General features: G+C 47.0%; 1 protein-coding gene across 3 annotated transcripts in view; it reads left to right on the top strand.

Moving 5' to 3' along the window:
* Nucleotides 1-13,300, top strand: part of SMAD9 (SMAD family member 9) — a 177,109-nt gene extending 163,809 nt beyond the window's left edge. For all 3 annotated transcript variants that reach the window (XM_086935088.1, XM_086935087.1, XM_086935086.1), the window contains exon 7: nt 9,567-13,300. In XM_086935088.1, the coding sequence (XP_086791214.1) occupies nt 9,567-9,710 (144 nt within the window). In that variant the 3' untranslated portion in view covers nt 9,711-13,300. The remainder of the gene's footprint in view (nt 1-9,566) is intronic.
* Nucleotides 13,301-26,306: the final 13,006 nt, after the last annotated feature.

Below are 26,306 nucleotides of genomic sequence, written 5' to 3'. Positions count from 1 at the left end.
ACATTTTTTGAAATGCAAGATTTTGTGACACGGTAATGCAATGTAGCGAGCGAGTAAGCCCGAAACAATTAAGCGGGTTTTGGGGGTTTCACCCACCTCTGAGAAAATTTTGAATAAAGAGTGGGCAAATGGTGCATTTTCAAGCAAATTTGAGAAAGCAGGAAGGTTAATAAAGCTATTGTAAATCTGTTCTAACAAAGACAGTGACTGGCAAAACTGTCTATCCGTCGCTTGTTCTGCTGACATCCTTAGGCATACAGCGAGAGTGTAGGCATGTCTCAGGGCGAACTAATCAGCATTAGTAATTCTAGCTAACCCAATCACCCTCGAATGCACCACAAGCTCAGACCAGAACTTCTTCACAGCTATGATGTGTAAACAAACCATGGCGTGTGATGAACACAAAGACCTTTCCAACCCATCTGCTCCTGGTGCTTTGTCTGGAGGACCACTACATTCAGGCACTTGCGAAGGTAGAAAGCAGGAACCTGCAAGAGAGAGGGCTGTGAGCGTCTGGGAGTGGATTTAAGACTACCAGCCTTTGTATGCGTCGACGTTTAAGTGCACCTTTAATTTAAGTGCACTGGACGGCGACTTTTTTCACCACAGTTTCGGGCACGGACACTCTTCTGTTTGCAAATTAAGCACTACCAGTACTCAAAAGCACAGAGGCACTCCGGGATATTAAGAACCTACAGTTTTATTGTTCCATATCAATAACTGCATTCACCCCAGCCAAATATTCGAGCTGAAAATACCAAAAGTATTAGTCAACTGCCAAAACCTTCCCACTTTGCTTCACCCAGAAAAGGAACCTGGTTAAACCACAAACTATAGACAACAGCGTTCAGCAACGTTACAAAGTGGCTATCACAAAACGGGTACTCTCTTGCTCAAACCTATTGCTCAAAATCCAAAACAGCAGCAAGGTAGAACAGCGTGTGACCTTTTGCATGCTTATTTATATTTTCCCGACTTAATTATTTCAGACTTTTGGCCCTCCAAGATGTCCGCGCAGGAACGGTGCTTTTACAAACCGATTCAGAGAAATTACATCTGCCTCGCCTCCATCTTTTTCTTATATGGAGGCCACGAGAAAACGCATAGTCTATTCCACTGCTTATATGGGGTAAGTAACGAGGGTAGTTTATATCTCTGCCATGTGTCCCTGTTGGTGGGAAAGTACTCGATCTGCAGTGGATAATACAGAGCAGTAAGTATCAGTCCGTGGGCGTTGTGTACAGCCTCGTAGTAATATATGCACTGGGCTACACAGCCCAACAATCTCTACTGTTGACGAAATCAGCAGGGCTGTAAAGTGTGCACAAAAGAGCAGGAAATACGTACATCCAGCAGATACCAACAATCCTAAATCTCTGATGCCGGAGAAAACGCTGTGGGTAATAATTGAATAACGAAGGGCATTGAGTATTCCCTTTCTGTAAAATACTCCAAGCACTGTCAGATCTAAACCACGACAACTACTGCTACATTGAGGCGCAGAACCGGTCTGCATCACAGCGCCACTATCAAAACTTAAGAATGTTTATATTACAATGTCGGATTCCAGTCTGCAGACCTCAAAGAAAAAAAACGGGGGAAAAAAGATTCCCCATTTATGCCTTTCTCGTGCCTGAGTGGTGCAGGAAAAGCATCTAACACCAGCGTGCCTTGATCTCAACTCTCTAAAACAGTGTCGATTATGCTTGTGGTCTCGTAATTGCCCAGTAAAGGGAGCGGGTGAAAATGAATTCATATCAGAAGCACTCCATTTTTGCCGGAGTCCTGTCATGGAGGGTGATGAGTATCTTAGCTGAATGGCTGAATTTCTTGTTAATGTAGGCAGGCCCAATAACTGTGTCTTGTGGTGTTGCAATTAACAACCATCTGTTTGTTGATGCTGGCTCGATTGAATGCGATGAGCTCTCTGAAAACTGCAAACCTTTAAAGAAATGCATGCATGTGAGGCGTAACAAAAAACGTAGTCGGTAACTCCAGCATGCTGCTCGACGCTTTCACACGCCTAGCCCAGTCCATCACACGCGGTTCCCTGCTGAAAAATACTGTGTTCCCAGAGACACACAGCGCATTTCACCGGGGATGCAATTTAATGCCGAGTTTTTCAATTGCTAAACTTGCCGTACCGAGCGCCTGGGATGGAGAGCAGAAGCTGCTCCGTGGACTGACTGCGCATTCAAAGTTCAATGCGCGCCCGAGGCTGCGCGCTCACGCACGCCTAACATCTCTATTTCAGTGTAAAGAGCATTCGCCCTAATCTGCCTGCAGACGTCTTCATTGCGCGATACACCCACACATGGCAGGCGACACAGTACTGTGCCACGACACAGAGTTTGGAAAGCTCTGCTCTACTAGGTAGGACCAAATAGAATTGTCAGAGGATTTCGAATATCTGGGCTGTTTATTAGCCAGAAAACATTGATCAAATCTGGGGATATATAAGGATAAGTGAAAGAGATGAATATGGAGCATGAGGAAAACCTCATAGGTCATCTAGTGAGTTCAACTAGCAATACCTGAAAAGGTCGTTATATAGCGCATTCGGGATGATGGTTAGAAAATGTATAGGTCTATCAATACACCCAGGTAGAAGGTGTTTCCGAAAGAACTCACTCAAACGGCGAACCCTGCCAGTCCCGGTCGGTATACCCATTACATTAATGAGGTAGAGAGACCCCGGGGGGGGGGGGGGAAGAAGGGGGAAAAAGGAATGACTACAACCCCATGCTGGAGAATTAATAGATTTCACTAAGGGGCCACGAAGTACCTGCAAACCAAACTGCAATGGCGGAAGGGAGCATGCTGGACCCTACATCTACGTAGGGCCAGGAAAACTACCAAGTGGGTACATACGTGGGCACACCAATTCCAAGATTGAGCACAGCAGTGACCGTCAAGCGTGAATCAAGGACGGTGACAAATAAGTACTCAAGCGTGTTCAGCTGGTAGGGATAATACAGGCACAATGAGGCTTGGGCTTTCCCAACTGGTATAGAGCATTCAAGAGGGTGCCCAGGTTAAACGCTTACAGAAGAGGAGGGATAAGAAAGAGGACGCTACAGAGTCGCCCATTACGCTAATGAGTTAATTAGATAGCCCGGGTTGACTAAGTGGGAACACCTAACTAAGCGACTGTCAAGGGTCTCACACGAGGTTCCACTTACTTGTAAAAACTCGCCTTTGGCACGATATCGACAATACCAAAGTTCTGTCTATAACTGGGAACAAAAAGCAGCACACTTGGTTCCTTGGAACAAAGGTTCTTGCAAACCGCTCAGAATACAAATATCTCGGAATCTTAGTCGACAGAGGAGGTCGCTTCTCAAACCAACTATAGGCAAGCAAGAGGAAAGGGATGCTGATAGCTACTACGCTTAAACAGATAAAATACCAAAGTTCTGTCTATAACTGGGAACAAAAAGCAGCACACTTGGTTCCTTGGAACAAAGGTTCTTGCAAACTGCTCAGAATACAAATATCTCGGAATCTTGGTCGACAAAGGAGGTCGCTTCTCAAACCAACTAGAGGCAATCAAGAGGAAAGGGATGCTGATAGCTACTACGCTTAAACAGATAAAATCAAACCTGAACGGCCCCACTCTTCTCCCACTGCTCCGGGTGGCGCAAGTCAAAATAGAGTCATCTATCACATACGGCAGAGAGGCCTCAAGAGGCCAGATGCGAAACTGCTGGACACAACTATTGCAAAGGCCTACCAACTTCTCTTTAACCTGCCAACCTACACCTCACAAGCCCAGATCCGGTTAGAATTTGGACTGACCTGCCAAATGCTTGCAAGAAGAGGGTCATACATAAAGTGCTGGCAGAAAATAAAGAACTCACCAGAAAACACATTGAACCATCAGCTATGGCAAGACTTAAGCAGCTCCTCCAAATTGCCGGCGAAAACATTCTTAGAGGAGTCCCTGACTGTCACAGGTCTGAAAGAATTATGGGAAACTCCATTACTGCATGCGCAATTCAAGCATGTTGTAAACAAGTGCATAAAAACACTATCGCATGTAGAAGACAAAGCTACCTTTTCTCACAGGCGACACGCCTGGATGACTCTGTCCACATACAAATCGCCGGGGCTACAAGCATACTTTGGTCTGGGGTATGGCAGGAAATCTAAAGAAGCCTTTTTAAAACGTAGGCTAGGAATCTTACCATCCATTCCACATTAACAACCATGGCTGAGAAGGGACTGTGGGACAAAATGCAGGCTGTGCGGTGCAGAGAATGAAGACTTTGAACATCTGTTATGCACCTGCCCGAGGCTGAAAGAGGAAAGAGCAGCCCTGCTAAAAACTGCCTTTAATGAACGAAATATCCGCACACGCAGACAAGCAGTTCTCGCTTGTTTCGACCCAGCTCTTCCTCCGTTAAATGGGAAGTTGGTGAAATTCCTGAAACTGTTCGAACTGAAACTAAAAAATCATGACTTTGGCCCTGACCAGATCAATTGAACGACGGCCAAGACAGGACACTATGAATATGCTCCCATATCAAATTGTTTTTAGCCACTACCTTTATAACTAAAGTTTTCTTGTTTGTAAAAAAAATGTCTTATAATCTTTTACCTGATGATATGAGCTTTTAATGTATTTTCTGTAATGGTTCTAATTAACCTAAGACAATAAAAATTACTTACTTACTGCTTACAGAAAAGGAGCCATAAGAAAAAGGACACTACAGAGTTACCCATTACGCTAATGAGTTAATTAGCTAGCCCGGGTTGACTAAGTGGGAACACCTAACTAAGAGACTATGTCAAGCGTCTCACACGAGGTTCCACTTACTTGTAAAAACTCGCCTTTGGCACGATATCGGGGATCCACAAAATGTCCCGCCACTCACATCGGGTTCGCCAAGCCGCAATGTAATCCAAGTTTCTCACGGCCATTTAAACCCCTGATTTCATTGCTGCATAACGTCAAACCACGTAGCAAGAATAGACATAGAAAGCGGACTTAACTAGGCGCCTGACCTCAGATGAAAATAAAGATCGCGGCCATCTTGAAAGTACCGTGATCACGCCTACACGGTGAAATCGAGGTTCCACAGGCCTGGTCGCCCGATAAAAAAGCCCGAACGGGGGTGAAGGGGTAAGGGACAGACAGGGAAACGTGATCTACACATATAGGTTGCAACAAAGATGTACTATATACTATAACGAAGGACTAATAGAGCCACATTAAAGAGCATGGTAGTTAAGGGTGCCCACACCGTGGCCCTCTTCAAAGTTCCAACATAGAGACTCATAGTCGTCGTGTCCTCAGCTCAGTCAGATCCCCTATTTTGCCAGGCCTATCGAAGTATGAAGTAGAGGTATCAGATTTGGGGTAGATAGCCCAAAGACATCTCCTTTAGGTGATTGCATTTTCCCAAGGGCAGTGCTCATTTATGCCCTTTTTGACGGTATCTAAGAAGTAAATCCCAAAAACCTCTTTTTTTATGTACAGCTGAGGGGTCCTGTCCGGGGAATACCTGGATCCTTTCCAATATCGACCACTTCAAGTCATTTTCCAAATGGTTTTTCTCAAGCCAATGGGTCACAAGGGGAGCTGAGGTCTTTTTAGTTCTAATATTGGATTTGTGTTCCCCTATTCTGGTTCGGCACTCCCGTCCCATTTCTCCCACATACAATAAATTGCATGGGCAGAAAATGATATACACAATGTTGGAAGTGCGGCAATTTGTCATTTTGGTTAAGGAGACGGTGCGCTCTGGAGTGTGGATCGTGTTTCCAATCAGTGCATTAAGGCAGGCCTGACAACTACCACATCGATGGTTGCCCTGTGTAGGGTTGGTGCCACAGATAGCTTTGTGGACTAATGCCGAATAGCCCTGCATTTTTCCTCTAACAAGATGTTTTTTTAGGTTTTTGTTCCTTCTGAAGGCAAGGATGGGTTTGGGCATAAGTTCTTCCCCATTACCCAAATTGAGTAGATACCAGCACAAATGTATGGCCTGTCTTAATTTGTGGTTAAGATTGGAGTGTCTGGTCACACATACCAGCTAATTTGTTGGCTCCTTATCTTTGGGCATAAACATGGCCTCCCGATTGAAGTATCTAGCCCGCTTGAACGAGTCCTTTATCAGCTTGTGGGGGTAACCACGATGTGCGAGTTTTTCTTTCAAAATCTCAGCTTGGGTGAGAAAGTCTCTCATGTCTGAACAGTTCCTTCGAATTGGTGTGCCCACGTATGTACCCATTTGGTAGTTTTCCTGGCCCTACGCAGATGTAGGGTCCAGCATGCTCCCTTCCGCCATTGCGGTTTGGTTTGCAGGTACCTCGTGGCCCCTTAGTGAAATCTATGAATTCTCCAGCATGGGGTTGTAGTCATTCCTTTTCCCCCCTTCTCCCCCCCCCAACCCCCCCCCCCCCCCCCCCCCCCCCGGGTCCCTCTACCTCATTAGTGTAATGGGTATACCGACCGGGACCGGCAGGGTCCGCCGTTTGAGTGATTTCTTTCAGAAACACCTCTTGCCTGGGTGTATTGATAGACCTATACATTTTCTAATTATCATCCCGAATGCGTTCTATAACGACCTTTTCAGGTATTTCTAGTTGAACTCACTAGATGACCTATGAGGTTTTCCTTGTGCGCCATATTCATCTCTTTCACTTATCCTTATTTATCCCCAGATTTGTTCCATGTTTTCTGGCTAATAAACAGCCCAGATATTCGAAATCCTCGGATGATACTATTTGGTCCTACCTCGTAGAGGAATCCCTTCTATGAAGGCTGGAACTGAGGAACTCTCCCCCTATACCTGGTAGGTATCATTTTCGGTTGGGACCAGGAAGTCCCCATTAGACACCCTAAGTGATTCCCCCCAATGCCCCCCCCCCCCCCTCGTGAGCCCTGTTCCGCGGGACAGTACTTACTTGTTAAGGTGGGAAAGCCCCTGTTTTTTGATACCCTCCTTTTTCTTTTAAAGAACGCTGTTGAAGAAACACGAATTCTCTCCAGGATTGTTTTTCCCTGTTCTGCACGCTGACACACTTTTTTGAGAATGATTAGTACCCGAGTGACACGGGGTATCTCATTCTTTTTGATTATTCTTAAAACCTTTTTTGTGATATATGGGAGTGGTCACTTTGCCCGCACTAGTGTGGAATCTTTTCTTAAATCACGTTGGTTTATTCTGTTTGCCACTGGTGTTAGTTTTTTAAAAACATTTCTCTATTTCTTTCTCTTATTCTGGTCTTCTCTGGTGAATCAGACCTATATATCCCACGCCACCTAGGATGTCTTTCTAGGATAAATATGGACACTACGTTTCTTGGACAAATGAGGATGTTATATGTTTTTTGTTTGAAGCCATCTATTCCAGTCTGAATTTATACGTTTTGATCTATTATTGTGTCCTTGGAGCGGTCACTATGACTCCTGTATTTTAGTCAAAATGATGCTATCATGTTAATATGAGTATTCTTTCTGAAACCTGTGCTTAATCCGATTATTTCCACAGGTGTTTTGTCCCACTTCCCATTGTTCTTCGCCCTGACGAAGGTGTAGCCCTGGCTGGGGCAACACACTGAAACGCGCGTTGGCGTTGCTTGTGTGGGGTAGCTGGACGATATCTACCCCGCCACCCCTTCATGACTTTTTCCAATCTGTCATTTGACCATCTGTAACTTTGATGCACAATTTGTATGCATAGTATTTGATGTGTGCTAGTGAGGGAGTGATGTGTGATATTTTATGAGGATCCTTTGGGAACGATTGATGGTGTGGATGTGATGTATGAATCAGGAGTGTGGGACTTGATCTATGTGATTTTGCTATCATGATCACGGGAAATTTGTGTATTTATAAAATGATTGAATGTTGATATAAAAATCTATAAATAAATAATAAAAAAACTTTTTGTATACCTGGTTTCAAATTTCATGTGACCCTGTAATTTTGCTCCTTGATTTGCTCCTTTGACAGTGGATTTATATTAGGATCCTATTCCAGGGCTGTGTTTATAAATTTGGGGCAGGGATTGTCTGAGCTTTAGGTAACACCAGAACCTGGGCTGCTATGGGAATTCACAAGGGCATATTATCAAGCTCATTATCGCCGTTTTAGCGGCAGTTTCCTGCTGATAAAAGCGGCGATAATGTATCGCCCTTTCTTGATAATATGGCCCTTAGTCCCTTGAAAGGAACTGTCATCACAGCGATTCCTTTCAATTTACAGAGATGACTGCTGAGCTTGCAATCATGTCTAAAGTTGGCAGAGTACCCTTGGGATGGCAGAGGTAATATCCTCCAGCATCCCAAGAGGCATTGCTCTGTCTCTCAAAGGCTAAATCAGGTCTTTAGAGACTGCTTCACAATGACACGATTTAGAAAGATGAAGTCTAGCTTCCTTAAACCAATAGTTGGAGTTTAGAAGTACAAAGACAATGTAGTATTCAAAGGAATAAATGCAACCCAAACCCTCCCTGCCTAATGCATAGCGTAAGCAGACACAATTACATTTTTTGCTTTGCTCACCACAAAGAAATATATGCGTTAAGTTGTTAAACTGTTTCAGTAATGAAAGTTGAAATAGTTAAGGTATATTTTTTACAGTTACAACATTTGCCATCCGCAGCCCGTACAGAGCAGGGGGGGGGGGGGGGGCGGGAAGGATTTCGACAGATGACGACGAAGGAACATTATTTATTTAGTTTTCCCTCATGGTCGTCTGTTGATTATCCCCCCACACAACCCGGCTCCACCACCCCACCACTCTTACCTGCACGGGCCGCAGCTGATATTTTGATAAAACATTCATCGTAATCAAGTGTATTTTGCCCCATATATTGAACTGTTATCTCTTACACATAATGTAATCCTTTTCTCGATCTACCATTTTTATCCCGATTCTTACTAGTAGAATCTCTCTTTTTTGCAATGGAATCCCTACTTGAATATTATTTTATGGCTTTTAATGTCTAGCCCTTTATATTGCAATGGGTTAAAACTTAGAGAGATTGGGATACTTCTGATTTCTCACAATTGTTTAATCAGCAAATACTGTATTTTTCAATTACATCTTAAAGAGTTGGACCTGGAAACTCTGGTTTAGTTACTAGTAACAGCATGGTGTCTGAATATAATAACGTCTTGAACTTCATATTTAATTCCATGGACAATAAGGCAGTGTCCAGTAGAATGACAAGTCACTTTATTATCCTATAAGTAAGACTACATACCCCCACCCATTGTGCGATGTAGCATAATTTCTCAGCATTTTGTGTAAAATGAATAACATGGGGTGCCAGAAATTACGCAAATTACACCAGCGTAATTGAAACTACACTTGGGCCTACTTCAGACATTGTGCCATCCTGAATATTGTTTGCCTGCATTTGTGTTTCTCGTGGCTCATCCATGTTTTTTCATCTTGTTTCTGATGACCCTTAGAGTAGCAGTGGGCGCTACACTTGCCATTTTAGCTCGTATTGCCAAAAACTCTATTTTGAACTAATGCTTCCTTGTTCACTGACTGTCTTTGACTTGGTTTTGTGCAGAACCTAATTCTTTTTGCTCAATTATTTTAGGGCTGGGGAGCAGAGTATCACCGGCAAGATGTCACCAGCACCCCCTGTTGGATCGAAATCCACCTGCACGGGCCTCTCCAGTGGCTGGACAAGGTGTTGACACAGATGGGCTCTCCTCATAATGCCATCTCATCTGTCTCTTAACAGACAGCACCTGCACAGCCAGCAGCACCGTCTTGCAGTCAGTGGATTATAGAATTCCACATTTACCCCGGAGAGAGATTTCTACTGTATATAAATATATGTGTATATAATGTGGTTTAGTACCAAAGTTTTATTTTAGAACCTGTTTCGTGGCTTCTAGTTGGCGCGAGTACAGTAAGATATTGTGAAAAGTTTGCAACCAGTTTTTAAAATTAAAATATGCATTGTATTATATTGAAGTAATATTTTAGGTCCTCTGGATACTAGAGAACAGCCCTGGATGTATTTGTAAGCATTTAATACACTATTCTACACTGTTGATGCACTTATTTTATAACACGGTACAGGACTCACAAAGGGCAGCTGATTTCCATTCACTTGTGGCAGATGTAAATATTACTGATAACTACTCTTTTGGACACAAACTGTAAAATCACGAGTTACACATTGTAAAGTTTGTATCACAATTTACTGTCATAAAAAGCTTCACCTGTCACAGAAATCAACCTGTTTTTTCTTTGTTTATCTGTTCTATTTTTGGTAGCAGCACGCTGCCTGTGAGAGCCCCCCAAGCATTGGGGTGAAATAAGATGAACAATGTCATCATTCAAACATAACAATAGGTGTTTAGTAAAGCCAGCTGAGACCTGTTGTAGTTCTCGAAGTGTTGCATGGAAGACACTGGTTGGTACAGAATCCTTTCCAAGGCAATGGCCATCTATAGGACGAGTGCATAACTATGGTACCATGAGACGTGCTTGCACAAACCCAAAATGCTGCTTTGGCTCCTCACAGTTCAAAATAAATACTCTAAGGGATTTGCTAAAAGTTTGCATTGGATTTGCATCCCAAAAGTGATGTAAATCAGCACAAAATGTATATTTGGGGGTTTATTTGAGCTGGAAATTAGCCATGAAATAATGCAAAGCAGTGCTAGCAGTGCTTTTTGTTGCTTTGCATAAAGTGGCATTCCCTGGGTGGTATATGAGCAGGCATACCCATGCAACCACCCATAGTTTTTATGGTTGACGTAAAGCCCAATATACATATTGTATCAGTGCATACCAATGCAATTTTTAACAATAATTGTTAACGGCAAATGGCACGTTTCTTGTTTCTTTCATGGTGATTGTTATTATGTATACTTGTAATGAGAAATTAGAAATAACATTTATCAAAATGTATCAACTAACAGCTGTAGACAGGACTTTCGGCCAAAATAATGATGCCTCTTGGAAGTTGGGGTTGAAAAGCAGAAAAGTTTGAATTTATCCACACTTTACTGACTTTGCATGTGTGGTGTACGCACACATAATAAGTGGAAAAAGTTTAAAACTTTGTCTTAGAGGTGGGCAAGTCAACAAATCAATAGGGATAGCTGAGCCTGGGTCAAGCCAACTGTCTGACTTGACTCTAGAACCAAGCACAATCCGAGCCATGAAAATATTTGTTGTGTAAATCATACAACAAACTTTTGTAAAATTGTGGTAAAGTCTCTTCAAAATTCGAAAACTTGTAACTATTTAACTTGCGGATGCCTTTCAACTTAGTACATTGGATTAGCTCATGGCATTAAAAGGCATTTATTAACAGTGATACATTTCAATCATTACAAAATGCCACTAGTGAACTCAGAAACAAGTTAATTGTCATGTGTACTCAATGGACCTGATCCAGAAACTTAAATTGACACTTTAGTTTAAATATACACTTGTTGTAGTAACTTTACAACTTTTTGGTATTCACACCCTGCTAGTGTATATTCACTACTAGTAAAATTACAAAGTGTGATGCATCTTGACATTAATGGAAAGATTTACAAATGTGTTTGAGAGAAAGAGCTATGAATCTAGTGACTGAATTGCACAAATAAACCAGAAAACTTAGAATCCATTCCAGATTCCCCGCCAAACCATATTGTGTATAAAGATGTAAATTATTTTTTCACGAGCCCCCTTTTCTTCATCATCACATATAAGAGCACCTTCAAATATGTTAGTTCAGGATGTGTGTAATATCATAAACTCTTTTATTTAATGGACGACAATGTTGCTCCATACGTAAGAACTAATCCCACATTGAAGGCCTGATTAACAAAGGTAATCTTACACTTTTGTGTACATTTGCACTTGCTGTAATAACTTTATTTCTTTTTGGTATTCACAATAACTTTACTACTTTTTGGTATTCCCAAATGCAAGTGTAATTTTACTACTAGTAAAAAGACTAGAAATAAAAAATACCCTCTCAGTTTGTGAATACCAACACATTGTAAAGTTACTACAGCAAGTGTTAACTTACACAAAATGTAAGTATTCCTTTGTGAATCTGCATGGAGCAATGTTGTAAATGAGTAGAAGTAGGCAGCAGGACACTCTTCTTTGTAGTTATAAGTTAGGTTTATTGAGTTACATCAGAGCAACACACCTCACCAGCTGACCAGACCATCAACTGTCAAGTGTGGAACATTCAAGTACAACATAGAATGTAGACAGGCACTCTGGGAGGCTGGTAGGTAGGAACATAGAGGAAGGTGTAATGACAGCAGGTGGCCATGTTGGGAGGAGAACAAGTTTACAACACATCCCCCTCCTTTATCTAGAAAGAGCTATTGACCGCAGATGGCCATGTAGGTAGGAGCACATGTTTACAACAGGCAAAATTGTGGCGCAGTAAATCAAACACAAAAGGTTACTGTACCGCGCAAATTCTGAACTCACATATTTGAAGGGGGTCTCATGTGATTATGAAGAAAAGTATGCTTATGAAAAAGATGTTTGCATCACAGTTTGTGTTTCTGTGAGAAGAATAGTAAATTCAGTTTATGATCAACATGGCTTTCATATGACCATCAGAACGGACATGTATGAAACTCCAGATTTAAGGTTCATCTGATACAGTGGGGACATCTTCAAGTTTTGCAGATTTCTTGCAATAGTGGGTGCAAGTGGAAATAGAATGCCTTTCTAAGGATGCACTTATTAGCTCCTCTTTTGTTATCCTGCTATTTAACAAGGAAGGGAGGAAAAGAAGGCTGCATTTTGGAATGAAGCGGTAGCAAGCAGTCTCGGAAGCACCAATAGATCATCAAAGCACACTGTTTCTCTCCGTCAATCGCCAGCTGGTTTATTGCCTGTGATGGAGTTTGCTATATTATTTACTGTGCAATCAAATGGACAGCTGCATACCATGCCTTTATCCGCACTGCAGAGAGGACAGATATATAACTAATACTGCTATTTCCAATAGTATTCTGTACAAAGAACAAATAAATCCCTCCTAATGCACGTTGTTCTGAGTGTGTGCATCTCTAAGAGTGGGCCTGTAGAACTTGTACGTACTGCTGTCATGCATGATCATATCTGCCACATAAACCTAGAAAACACTTCAGTAAGCTTTATTTTTTTATTTCCTCATTTAATTTAATCTCAGCCTGTGGTAAAATGATACTAAAAATATTTAAGTTGATGTCGCTGCTTGTTCTTGAATTTCTCTGTGTCTATAATAATTTTTTGAAGTCAGTTCTACATTTGTTGCTCTTACCTTGTACTTATTAAATAAATGGACACAACTGTTTCTATGTGTGTTAAGAGGTTGTAAGTGTGTTTCATTCATATGTCTGGATCCCAAGAAAGGCAGTCTAACAGGTATTTATAATTCAAAGGTCATTATTTGTAGGAGGAATCCTAGACTTGCATGTTCGAGAGCCGTGTGGTCCCACTATGTGATGATATTGTTGGTGTTTAAGGTACTCCATCTTACTTTAAATAGAATGTATCTGAATCAATTCTACTAATACAGTAAAAGTTAATACATTGACATGAACTGTGTATATTCTGTTTCCTGACAAACATATTCCTAATTGTTTTGCTTTTTTTAAAGACGTGTGTTGACAATCTCTCAAGCACTCTGATTGTGCTATAACTCCTTGTCTCTTGAAGTATATTTTCATCTTCTACTTATGGTAAAAGCTCTGGCATAAGCTTGAATGAATGACAAGACGTATACCATACACAGCTAATCCCAAGAGTATCTCGGCATGAAGATCAAACCAACTGCAGAATGAGGCAACCACCTCACAACCTAAAAATGCCATGCCAAGTCTTGAGTGGTTTTCTTTAATCAGATTCATCTGCAGTGCTGCGCACCTTGACGGTGAGGTGAAGCCAGGCTTGCGTCACCAAGGAAGAAAAGAAAACACCCCCTTTCCTGATCCGTTTGATCTTACGGAGCACTACTAGTAAACTGTCAGAGGAACGTAAGGCCTGTGGAGTATTGTGGGCCTGAGCCATAAAAAGTTTAGTGGGAAACGCAAAGGTCTTAAACAAGAACCCTTTGTTAATAGGTACCGAATGAAGGCCTGAGAGGTGCTGAGGAATATGTTTACATCAAGGAATTTTTAACAACAGATGTGCAACTGCATTTTGTGCCATCCGCAGACAGTTAATACATGTCACTAAATAAGCCCAGCTCTAGCACATTTGTGTAGTCCAGTCTTGAAGTAATCAGAGCATGGACCACCATTTTCCTAGAGTGCAACAGAAGAAGGAAAAGTAATTTATTTAAGGACCGAAGTATGGAAACACATGATCTAACCACTGCTGCGATTTGAGGTTAAAATGACAGCTTCCAATCTAGTTTAACTCCCAGATTCCTAGCCACCATGGAAAGGGGCGAGTAAGGAAGCGATGAGAATGGCCAGCAACAGTTCTCCCAACTCCCAACTATAGAAGCCCCAAACAGCAGAATCTCCGTCTTCGCAGAGTTACATTGTAAATCACTGGCTGGCATCAGGGCAGGGCTGACTTCAAACAGCATTTAAAAGCGTCCTGGGCATCCAAGGACTGAGTTTCCACTGAGAGGAAATAGCTGCGTATCATCTGCATATGAGATCAACTTTACCCAAAATGTCTCTACCAATGGGGCCGAAAGGGCCATATAGATGTTAAACAAGGTGGCGCTCTAAGAAGAGCCCTGAAGCAGCCAAAAGTTACGGGACTTGGTAGTATAGGAAAACGGTGACATCCATACAGCCTGACCTCTGTTTCTCCCTTGAGGTAAAGTAATTGAGTATGCCTTACTCATTTTGGGAAATCAGAACACACAAAAATGTTTTTTTTATTGAGTGCCATTCAAATTTACAAATTAATCCATATAACACAGTGCCAATATCTAGCAATGCACTCCAGATCAATAAATACAGCATACATATTCAGTAATAAAAAGAAAATACAATCAGAATAAAAGCTAAAATAACATTGAACTAAAAATCATAAGAGACCAGATAAAGTATAGACTTTCTTTTTAAGAGCCACTAAAGTACCTATATTGCGTTAAAGTGCAAATCGGGATAGAGTATACAAATATACCAACACGTGAAGCTTCTGATAGTATTTCATCATATTAGCAAAATGATTTAAAAAAAAAAAGAAAAACATTTTTTTTAACTCTCCTTAATATTTAGTCAAAGTATGATTTCCATACTTTTTCAAGTTTCCTAATCCCCCCACCCCCCGTTTCCGATTGCAAACAGTCTTTGACTATTTCTGACCTGCTTCATTTTCCAAACCCACTCTCACTTTGTTGGAACATGACATGATCGCCATCTTTAAAGTAGCTGAGACCTGGCAACCGCCATTGTGATATATATTAATTTAACCCATTTATCAGATAGACGAAGGGAAAAATTATAACCCAAAACTTTCAGTCAACTGTTAGAGTACAGTTTAATTAGACATTCGGCCTCTAAGTGTCAGAAGATATCATTCCAAAACCCCTGAATTAGAGGGCATTGTGCAATGATATGCGTCCAGTTAGCGGTCGATTAATTTGAACAGCGAAAACACTGACTAGATTGATTAGGGTAGACCTGGGGGAAAAAACGTAGGTTTCTATATAGCAGCCATTTGCTAAAAAAAAATAGCATCCGGCACCAATTAGCTCCCCGTAACACACTGATATTAGGTTTATTCACCTCGGTCCACATTCTCGCTGTTGCCTCCAGCCCTTCATGTTTTTCCCATTTCATTATTTCTTTCTGGGTGAGGTCCGGACCTTTGGTAGAGGCCAAATGTTTTTTCCACTCCCCGGGTCTCCTATCCACACCTTCTTCAAATAGTGCGTCAGATCTAAATTACTAAGAAATTTGTAGAGCATTCTATAGGACCCAAGAAGAAGGAAATAATTTTGAATTCAATCATGCATTTTAGAGCTACTGAGCCACCTATCAATCACAATAACATCTGGGATTTTCCTAAATCCGCCTGTGGCCCATTTTTTTCAATGATTTCAGACGAATCGCTAATCCCAAATACCAAAGTAAGTTGGGATAAGGGGGTTGAAATAGTGATAACTGGGGTTGTATATCTTCTATAAAAATCCTAACGTTAGCGAAAAAACCACTGCATGCTCTTATAGCGAGCTAGTTTTGGTGATTTTGTAATTTATAATGGACTGTGTATCTGGTGCTCTATACAAATTAAGCTCATTAAATTCACGAAGATTCCTGAATGCGATTTTGATTTGAACCTGGACATGTATTGTGCAAAGTATGCAAAATAATAATCCCTGAAATTAGGGAGCGCTAACCCGCCCTTCTTCAAATCCTCGTATAAAGTGTTTGGTGCAATTCGGGGCTCTTTTTTCCCCCTAAAGAAAGGACGTAAACATGGACTCATGCTTACCGAAGAAGGGTGCTGTTAAAACACAGAATAGCAGAAAATAAAGAAATTGAGCAGCGGGAGAACAGACATCTCAATCAGCCAAACCCTCCCCATAATAGTTAACGGGAGAGAGTTCCAGCGGAGCAATACATCCTGTACTTTTGAAAGCAGCAGAGAGAAATTTGAGTCATACAAGTCAGCAATTTGTGATGAGAAATTAATTCCCAAATATTTATGGGGTTGAGAATTTGCCCATGAAACAATATCAATAAGCAGGACGTCTGACTTGCATCCGCATCAAATTATTTCAGTTTTCTTTTTTTTTTTTTTGTAAAATTTTTATTTTGCAAGTTATATCATAGAAGAAGAAAAGAGAGGAAAAACAGAGGAAGAGTGAGCAAGAGAAATAGGAAGGAACAGGCGACATTCCGCCATGTATCCCCACACAGGGGGTGCTTTAGAACATGTTCTCAAGAACCTTGAGCGACGGCTTAAGCAACGCCAAAGTCTTATGTTGTAACCTCCAGCGGTGGCGAGGCACACTCACTGTGCCGTAGTGAGTCCCAAATCTCAAAGAGGAGGAGCGACTCAGTCTCGGTCACAGACCAAAGATAGGCCAAATCGTATGCCCATGTAAGCAAAACCTGTCGCAATAAAGAGATAAACATTCCCAACATAACAACCCACCCCCCCCCCCCCCACCCCCCACCCTCAACCCTGGTGGTGGCGACCAACATTCATTCAAATCATCACAACATACTCAGGTGGCTAAAATTGGAAGAGGTGGAGCGCACGAAGCGCCGAGGGACACACTGCTGATGGCAATCCACGGGACAGAAAACGGACCAGAGGCCCCCAGGTGAACATGAAGTTTTTAAAGTTCCCTCGAAAGATATCTGAAAGCCTCTCCATGCTCAAGAGTCGCCACAGTCGGGCATGCCACAAGGAGATAGCCGGAATCGCCGGACTCTTCCAGGCAGCCGCCAGGGTCAGTTTAGCCGCACCAAGGCACAGCCATAGAATGCGTTTATCCGCCCTTGTCTGATATTGGAGCAATGGATCCCTCAGCCCCAGCAGGACAAAGTCCAATGAGTCCGGGATCGGATAGCCCACTACCTCCCTGATGTGCGAGAGAATCTCAGACCAGAACGGTCGGATAGATGGGCAATCCCACCAAATGTGGCGAAAGTCCCCCAGCTCCCCACATCCCCGCCAACATCTATCAGAGGAAGCTGGGAAAATCCTATGTAGTTTAGATGGATATAAATACCAATCGAAGATGAGCTTCATGTGTGCCTCCCTAAGATCAGTGGAATGGTTATGTGTCGTCACATCCCTCCATAGAGTCCTCCACTCAACGTCAGTTATGTCCCGTCCTAGCGTAGTCTCCCAATGTTCCATATACCGAGGCCGGGGGGACACCGTGGTATCAAGGAGCATCTTGTACAAAAAAGAGATCGTCCCCTTCATGGTGGAGGTGTGGAGGATAAAGTTTTCAAACTTCGTCAACGGTCTCGTGGCTGCACCCACCACCCCAGGCGAAGTCGCCCAGTGGAGAAGTTGAAGATGACGAAAGCGTTCAGTAGGTAAGACACCGTAATCCCTCATGCAGTTATGGAACGTAAGAGGCGTCACACCATGGAATAGGTGGGTGAGAGACCTGCATCCACCCTCTCTCCAAGGCCCAAAGGGTCCATCCGTCAGAGCTGGTGGGAAGGCTGGATTGAAGTGGATAGGAGTGAATGGGGACGGGAACGTTGTCCACCGGTCATCGCCACTAATAGCGTCCCAGACTTTCAGCACCGTGCTAGTGGGGGTGCAGATGTATGCATTCCTGGGTCGGTCCGCCCTGGGCTTCCAGGCCAGGTCCCAAATGGACCGTCCCACTACACTCCGCTCCATGTGGAGCCAATGCTTTTCGGACAGCTGCTGGGACCACTCCACCAGGACCCTCAATTGGGCTGCCTTATAATATAAGTGCATATCTGGAAATCCCACCCCTCCCTCCGCCCGTGTACGCCGAAGTACCGCATAGGAAAGCCGTGCCCGACCACCTTGCCAGACAAATTTCAGCATGAGGGTTTTGAGTCGACGGAAGTAATCCACCCCTATCGGGATGGGCAGTGCCTGAAAGAGATATAGGAGTTTGGGGAGAAGGACCATCTTAAGGGCATGAACCCTACCCAGCCATGAGATAAATTTGGGTTTCCACCTCTCCAGCTCCGCCCGGATCACAGCCAGCATTGGCGGGAAGTTCGCCTGGAACAGCGCGCCCAAGGTAGAGGTCAGTCGCACCCCCAGATACAACAGGGAGGAGGTCGCCCACGGGAGTGGGGTAAGCAAGCTAACCCGTTGAACCTCTGGGGGCGGAAGGGTCAGGTTCAGAATGGACGATTTGTTGAGGTTCACTCTGAAACCAGCCACGGCTTCGAAGTCCGAGAGTTCCGTGTGGACGTGTGGGAGCGACAGCGCCGGGTCTCGGATAGAGAGCAACACGTCGTCTGCGAAGAGCAAAATCTTGTGCTGTTCCCCCGTGAAGGGGAGTCCCAGGATCCGTTCATTCTCCCGAATCGCCAAGGCCAGCGGCTCAATGCTGAGGGCGAAAAGAAGCGGCGACAGCGGGCAACCCTGGCGTGTGCCGCGGGAGTGTGAGAACGGCCCAGATCTACAGCCATTGACCAGCACCCGTGAGGTAGGGCTATGGTAATTGGCTTCAAGCATTCTAATAAAGAGAGGAGTAAATCCGAAGGCCTCCAATGTACGGTGTAGAAAGCCCCAGTCCACGCGGTCAAACGCTTTTTCGGCGTCGAGTCCTATCAGCACAGCGGGGATGTGAAAACGCTCCGCCTTTTCAATCAGATGAAGCACACGGCGTAGATTGTCATGGGTCTGGCGTCCCTTGATAAACCCAGACTGGTCCGGGTGGATCAGGGCCGGCATCAAATCCTTCAGTCGACCAGCAAGGATAGCCGAATACAGCTTAGCATCCAGATTAAGGAGCGCTATCGGCCGATAGGAGGCACATTCGGAGAGGTCCTTCCCCGATTTAGGGAGAATGGTAATCAGAGCCTCCGCCATAGACTCCGAGGTTCGCCCTTCGGATGCCATCGCGTTGAAGAGGGAGACCAAGAAATCGCATATGTCCGAGGCAAAAGTTTTATAGAACTGGGCTGTGTAACCGTCGGGGCCGGGTGCCTTGTGGAGCTTCAGGCCCTTGATGGCGTCTAATACTTCCTCCCTGGAGATGGGGGAAGTGAGCAAGTCGTTCCATTCCTTGGAGACCTGTGGAATAGGAAGACCCCCCAGGTATGCCTCTTGGGTTGCGGGGTCCAAGGCATCCGCCGAATAGAGGTTCGCGTAGAAGCGGCCAAAAACGGCCGCCTTGTCCGCGTCCCTATGCCGAATAGCTCCCGTGTGGTCACGTATGCCCCCAATGTAATCCTTCTCACGCTTATCCCGGAGTTGCCGGGCCAGGTGACGCCCCACCTTGTTCCCCTGGGAGTAAGAAATCCGTCTGAGACGCAAGAGGGTATATTCAGCCCGGTTGTTATAGTGCGCCCTCAGTTTCCCCCGCACCGCCGTGAGGGGTCGGAGGGTCAATCTAGAGGGGTTCGACTTATGCGCCTGTTCCAATGTAGCCAACTCCGCCTCCAGGGCCTCCCTTTCAGCGCGCCTGAGCTTATTAAGATTCGCGTTAAGAGCGAGACACGTACCTCGTATAGAGGCCTTGCACGCGTCCCACGTGGTGTATACCGACGTGTCGGAGGGTGGGTTGAGAGTAAAGAAGTCTGCGAGTGCCCGTCGTAACGCGGTGCAAGAGACCTCATCCCGCACCAACGCCGCAGGGAAGTACCACTTCCGCCAGCCGTCCCCCCCCATCGCCCAGTGTAGCCCAAGTACCACTAAACTATGGTCAGATAACGACAGTGGGAAAATACCAGCTAGAGTGATGTCCCCCCTGAGAGCCTGATTGACGAAGATGTAATCTATGCGGGAATATGTATGATGTACATGAGAGAAGAACGTGTAATCCCGCGTGTGAGGGTGCATGAAACACCAGCTATCCACTAAACCCAGGTCGCTTACTTGCTGTTGCGTAACCCCTGAGAAGACCCCAGTGTCTGCCCTGCGTGCACCCGAGCCATCCAAATCCCTGTCCCATAACATGTTGAAATCCCCCAATAGTATCAAGTGCCCTTCCACAAAGTCTCCCATTTTGTCCATCAGTCCTTGTAAAAACCCATTCTGACCAGAATTCGGAGCATACACAGCCACAAACGTACACAGGCGATCATACAACAAGCCTTTCACCATGAGCCAGCGGCCCTCCCTATCACTGCTCACTCCCAGTGGCTGGAACTGGAGAGAAGCCCTAAACATAAGGGCCACCCCCCTATGTTTAGTGGACGCCGAAGCCCTGTAGAGAAGAGGAAACTGTCTATGTCGAAGCCTCAGCTCATCTTTCCTGGCCAGATGAGTCTCCTGTAGAGCAACTATATCTAGATGGTGGTCCAGCAAGTACTTCCAGAGTTTCTGGCGTTTCTGCGGGGAGTTAAGGCCCTTCACGTTCCAGCTACCTATACTAACAGGCATAAGGACAGTAGAGGAATCCGCTCAGTACCTGCAGGAGGGACAATCAGGGCGTGGAACCGGAACTTCACCCCATACTCACCCACTACTCCCCTCAGCAATTCAACAGCCAGACAGCCCCCTCCACCCCCTAGGTCATTCCGCCGGGCCAGCCAGACCCCGCCTCCAGACTGCCAAGAGCCCCGTGGGCAAGAAGACATAGGAAGATCAGCAATCCCAGGACATTTAGACAATGGACTCGGGCTCAGTATCCCGGACATCCCCCTCCCGCTTGGAATCCCACTCCCCTCCCCCCGAGGGATCAACCAGCATGACCTGACAAGGTAAACAGAGAGTGGACAAGTCCCACCCCAGCTCCTGATATAGGAAGCGGCATAGACCATTACAAGCATCAACCACACCCAGCAGTGACTTACCAGGGTCGCCACCACACACCCCCCACACCCCAACCCCAGCACCAACCATCCCCCCTCAACCCAAACCCCCATAACTCCCCAGAACCAGAGCCCCCCCCGCTCCCCCCCCCTGCAAAAAAAGACAACAGCAAAAGATTTAAGACATAGGACCTGAGTCGAACAGCCATCAGGTCCAGTAGATCACGATCCGAGGAACTCCTTCCGGATCGATCAGGGGAAGAGGGCACCAGGTCAGTAGCCCCCTGGACCACGGCCCGGTGTGTCTTCTCCAAAGTACAATAGTACTCCCGGGCCTCGGGGTCAGAGCCCCTCCGACGCCATCAGCGGGAGAGGGGGTCATGCAGCTCCAGAGCTCGTTTGAGAATCAGCCAAAGTGGCGGAGGCCACCGACGCAACCGCAGCATCCCTTTCTTGCACGCTAGTCGTGCGATCCGGCCGTCTCCGCTCCGGAGAGGGACCGACTCTATGCCAGGAAGAAGAGCGCCGTCGTCTCCTGGACGGCGAAGAGCGGCTCCCCTGAGAAGGCGCCACGTCCTCCAGGCCCAGCAAATCAATCGCCACCTGCAACGTGTTTATCTGCACCAGCCGGTTCTGCCAGCGGAAGATGATCCGGAAGGGATGCCCCCACGAGTAAGAGATGTTCTGCTCCCTCAGGAAGGTGGTCACCGGACGGAACTCCCTCCGCTTCCGAAGGGTCGAGGCAGCCAGGTCCTGGTACAGCTGTGGATGGTGGTCTCGAAACTGCAGAGAGGAGATGGTCCTAGCTTGGCGCAGGATACGTTCCTTCAGTTGAAAATCGTGCACACAGACGAGGATATCGGGAGGAGGGCCCCCTCCCCGTCTGGGCAGCCCCACTCTGTGCACCCTGTCCATCCGTATGTCCTGCACGCTCTCATCGCCCAAGATTTGCAAGAATAGGGCCTGAACATATTCACGGAGGTCCCCGGCTTCTCTTTGCCACGGCACAGCCTTGATGCGAATGTTATTCCGCCTGGAGCGGTTCTCCAAATCCTCCGTGTGGGTTTGCAAATCTAAATTTTGTTCCGTGAGACGGATAATGTCCTGCTGTAGCTGATGTACATCATTCGCCAAGCTGAGGTCGTGATCCTCCAGCGTCGCCACACGCTCGCCGATCCCATCCACATCTCTCCTCACCTCCCGCAGGTCCGATGCCAACTGCGATCTGAGTTCCGAGATGTCCTCCCTGATGGAGGAAAAGAGCTCTGTCATGAAGGCTTTAGTGGCAGGCGCCTCATCGTCAGATTGCCTCGAGGAGCCACTAGCTCCCGGTGATGCCGGTTGCTGAGAGTTCTTGGGGGCACCATCCTTCCCCGGCCTCCCCTTGCGCAGTGAGGTGGTCATCCTGAGGGTCCGCCCCAGCTCTCAGCGTGGTGGGCCTCCCGCTCCCGGAAGTCCCTGCAGCGGTGGGAGGTTGGGCCCGCAAGCGGTGAAGAGCACTCCCTCAGGCAATCCGTGCAAGGGCACGGCCCTCCTCCGCCAGCAACTGGTACCACCCCGGTAATGCAACAGTCAGTAAGCGCGGTCCACAGGGCAGGGTGGGCTGCCGCACCGGGGAATGATGCTATGGGCACCAGGCAAAGGCAGTGTCACCACACGAGGCCCCCAGTACTATGATACCCCAGCGCCCTCCACGGAGTCTTCAGAATGGCGCCGCTGTTTCCACCGCCGAAACGGCCCCTCCGTGGCCAGGTGGCAAGTGTCCCGATCTCCTGGGCCGTTCTATGCGCTCCCGCGCTGAAGTTCCAGCGCCACTCACGGGGAACCAACCCCGGTCGCAGAATGCGAAGAGGCCGAGAGAGCTCCCCGACGACGCCGGCCAGGCCACTGCTCAACCAGGCCAAGATGCCGCTCCCCCACAAAGTCAGTGGCCAGCTCGCAGGATGTGCTCAAGGGCCTCAGGCCAGGGCCACCCCCAGCAGCTTACTCCAGGGATAATTAGGGTCGGACCGCAGAGCTCCACGAAGAAGTCTCCCCCAAAATGGCGCCACAGATATAGCTGGCGGTCGCGCCTCTCTCTCCAGCAGCTGCCGCGTCCACCCCAGGTATCCAAGCCTCCGAGTCTCCCTTGTGCCAATCCGCCTCCACACAGATGCCAATGTCCGGGTCCAGAGAGGCAGGGCAACCCACAAAGTCCCCCGGGAGGCGCAGGCCAGCCCTGCAGCAAACTCTAGGGCAGGTCCGCCCCTAGGACAGGCCAGCACAGGCAGCGGCCCACATTACCGCCACTGCAGGGTTCACTCTCTCCCCCACCGTTCTGGCACACTCTGCGTTCGGCAGCTCGGGAACTGTGGAACTGTACCCCCACGGGCTCCCAGTCACTGTGGCCCTGCTAGGTCCGGGCCTCTGGGCCTCCCCGCCGTCTCCTCCTCGCAGGCCAGCTGCTCCAGTCGTCACCCCTCGATGGCCGATCGTCCTGTAATCCGGACCCGGCTCCAGACAGTCAGGGTTCCCGCCATCTAGGCCCTGCCCAGCTCTGCTCCGATCGACTCTGGGGGCCCCCAATTCCCCCTGACCTGCGTTGCCGATGTCTCCTCCTGAGCGCTCCGATGAGGCCCGCCCCCTGCCTTCGCGGGGCGCAGTGCATGGACCCAGGCACTATCGATCTCCACCGGGACCGGAGGCCGCCCCGTCTCGGACGGGCTCCGCAGGTACGCAACTCCGCGGCTGCACAGGCCGCGACTCGGCTCCACTGTACCGGCCTCCCCAGACGTCGGAGCACTCCGCTAATGGCACCGGAGCAGTCCGCCTGACATCTGCGGTTGCCGCCGTCGGTGAAACTCCGGGCAGCACCCCCGGGACCCCCGCTATCCGTTGCTTTGTTAGTCAGGCGTCGGAGAGGCTCGAAGAAGCGTCCTACTCCGACGCCATCTTGGCCACGCCCCCCTTCAGTTTTCTTTTTACTAATTTATTTTTTTTTTTTTAAATTTTTGAAAACCTTTATTGGTGCATCCAAAGAAATACAAATACGGGCCTACAACCCTGAGGCCGGCCACGAAAACTGGTTAGGCGCAGGAGCAAGCAATACGGAGACGCAATAGCGCGGCAATATCGATAAACAATTAGTTGTCAGTTACACTGGAGATCACATGCCATTACGCCGAAGGAGAATTGAAGGTTAATTTTAGAGTTTTAAGTCTGTATTCCGAGTCCTAGCAACCATTAAAGTCCAAACAGTCCCATTAGAATAGAGAGGAAAACATAAAATAAGAAACAGGGTTCACGTAGGCACGACATATCAATAGCAACCAAGGCACACTGCGCCCAGCATCCCAGGCGGCCTGGCGGCCCATGAAGCATGCAACAGGAATATCAAAGTCAGGATCATAACAAAATCTACCACCACCCGTACACCAGCATCACCTACGCAGACCCGAGACAGAGCAAAGTGGAAATAAAATAAGAGAGAAAAACAAGGCACCATAGAAACGGAAATAAAAATAAAATCCCATCCCCCCACCCCCCACCCTACACGCATGCAAAGGCTACGGCCTACCCCCCCCTAGCAGTGTGTCTGTCGCCCCATAAACCCGAAATATAGAAGAAAAAGAAGAGAAAAGAAAGAAGAAAGAAAAAGGTTATCGCATCACAGAAGTCGTAGGGAGCCAGAAAAGAGCAATCCAAAAGAGAGCAATCTAATCTAATACTCCCAAGAAACCCCCACCCCCGGGGAGGGCCAATCCCACTTTACCCGGACTACCCCGACCCTAAAACACTCTCTCCCCCAGACATGACAGCCAAATCAAGAGATCACAAAGTACAATGTAGATCGGGAAAGAGACAGTGTTACATAACATTCCGCGCCGAGGAGGTACCCCATCCCGAGCCCACACCTGCCCACCTGAAACAGTCCATGTGCGTGGGGGTCTGTCTAACCCTGGCCAGATCTCAAGTGTCCATCCAAAAATGGCGCCGGAAAAGAATCAGCGTCAGAAAGAACAAAGAGGCAAGATGGCCGCTCACGGTGGAGAAGAAGCCCCCCAAGATGGTCCAAATACACCCAAGCACACGCGGATTCCACAATCCAAAGGGAAGCCGGTCCCAGGGCCACCAAGTATTGCAGTGCACTAGGAAATGGGGGCTTAGCGCGTGAGAAATAAGCAGCCATGTGAAGAAATAACCGCGTCAGCGGACCCATGTCGAAAGGTAGCAAATCCGCGTCCATGATGAAAGGCAGTAACGGAGAAGGAAACAATGTAGCCTCGTCGGGATCAGCAGTCGGCAAACCTCCGTAGTCACCCGCGCTGAAGGATTGTCCCAGTTCTCCATCGCGCGGCAACAATGTAGCGCGCTCAGTGCCGAGAGGGGCCAGGTCGGCGCGATGAAGAGAACATGGCGGCGATGTGTATTCCGACCCAAGCAAGACGGTGTCCAGCTGCATAATCAGTGCCCGGGAACAGGCTCGCCATTCAGCCTTTAAGTCGGCAACCGCTGCCAGAATGGAAGCAAGGGAACATTCAGGCGGGTGATCAGATATATCCACAGTCCCAAGCGCGGCTCCGCATTCTCGACCACGCTGGCGTCCAGTCGGTGCTACCCAAGCCTGATCAGGGATAGAGCTCGCAATCGCCACTGTGGGGACGGCCGCCATGTTGACTTAGCCAGGGAAGTCGCAGCGAGCGTAAGCAAATCCGATGGCACCAAAGTGGGGAATAAACTGTAAATCCGACTGAGCCAGTCGCTCCTTAGCAGCAAGTGACGAGAGTCCCCTTTGTGTAAGGTCGGACAGAAGCGAGCAATGTGGCGATGCACCGCAGCCAGTCCCACATACACACAGCAAAAAGCGGCGCGGTTCACTCCGGCGTCCCAGATAAACTCAGCTGCAAAGTATCACCGCAATCGATCGGTACATCCTGTGCACACAAAGGACGGTGCGGGTGCCTCCATAGCAGGGAGTCCGACAGCTGATA

Source organism: Lissotriton vulgaris, chromosome 8 (assembly GCF_964263255.1).
Source record: "Lissotriton vulgaris chromosome 8, aLisVul1.2, whole genome shotgun sequence".
NCBI lineage: Eukaryota > Metazoa > Chordata > Amphibia > Caudata > Salamandridae > Lissotriton > Lissotriton vulgaris.
This window is presented reverse-complemented; position numbering and strand designations above follow the sequence as displayed.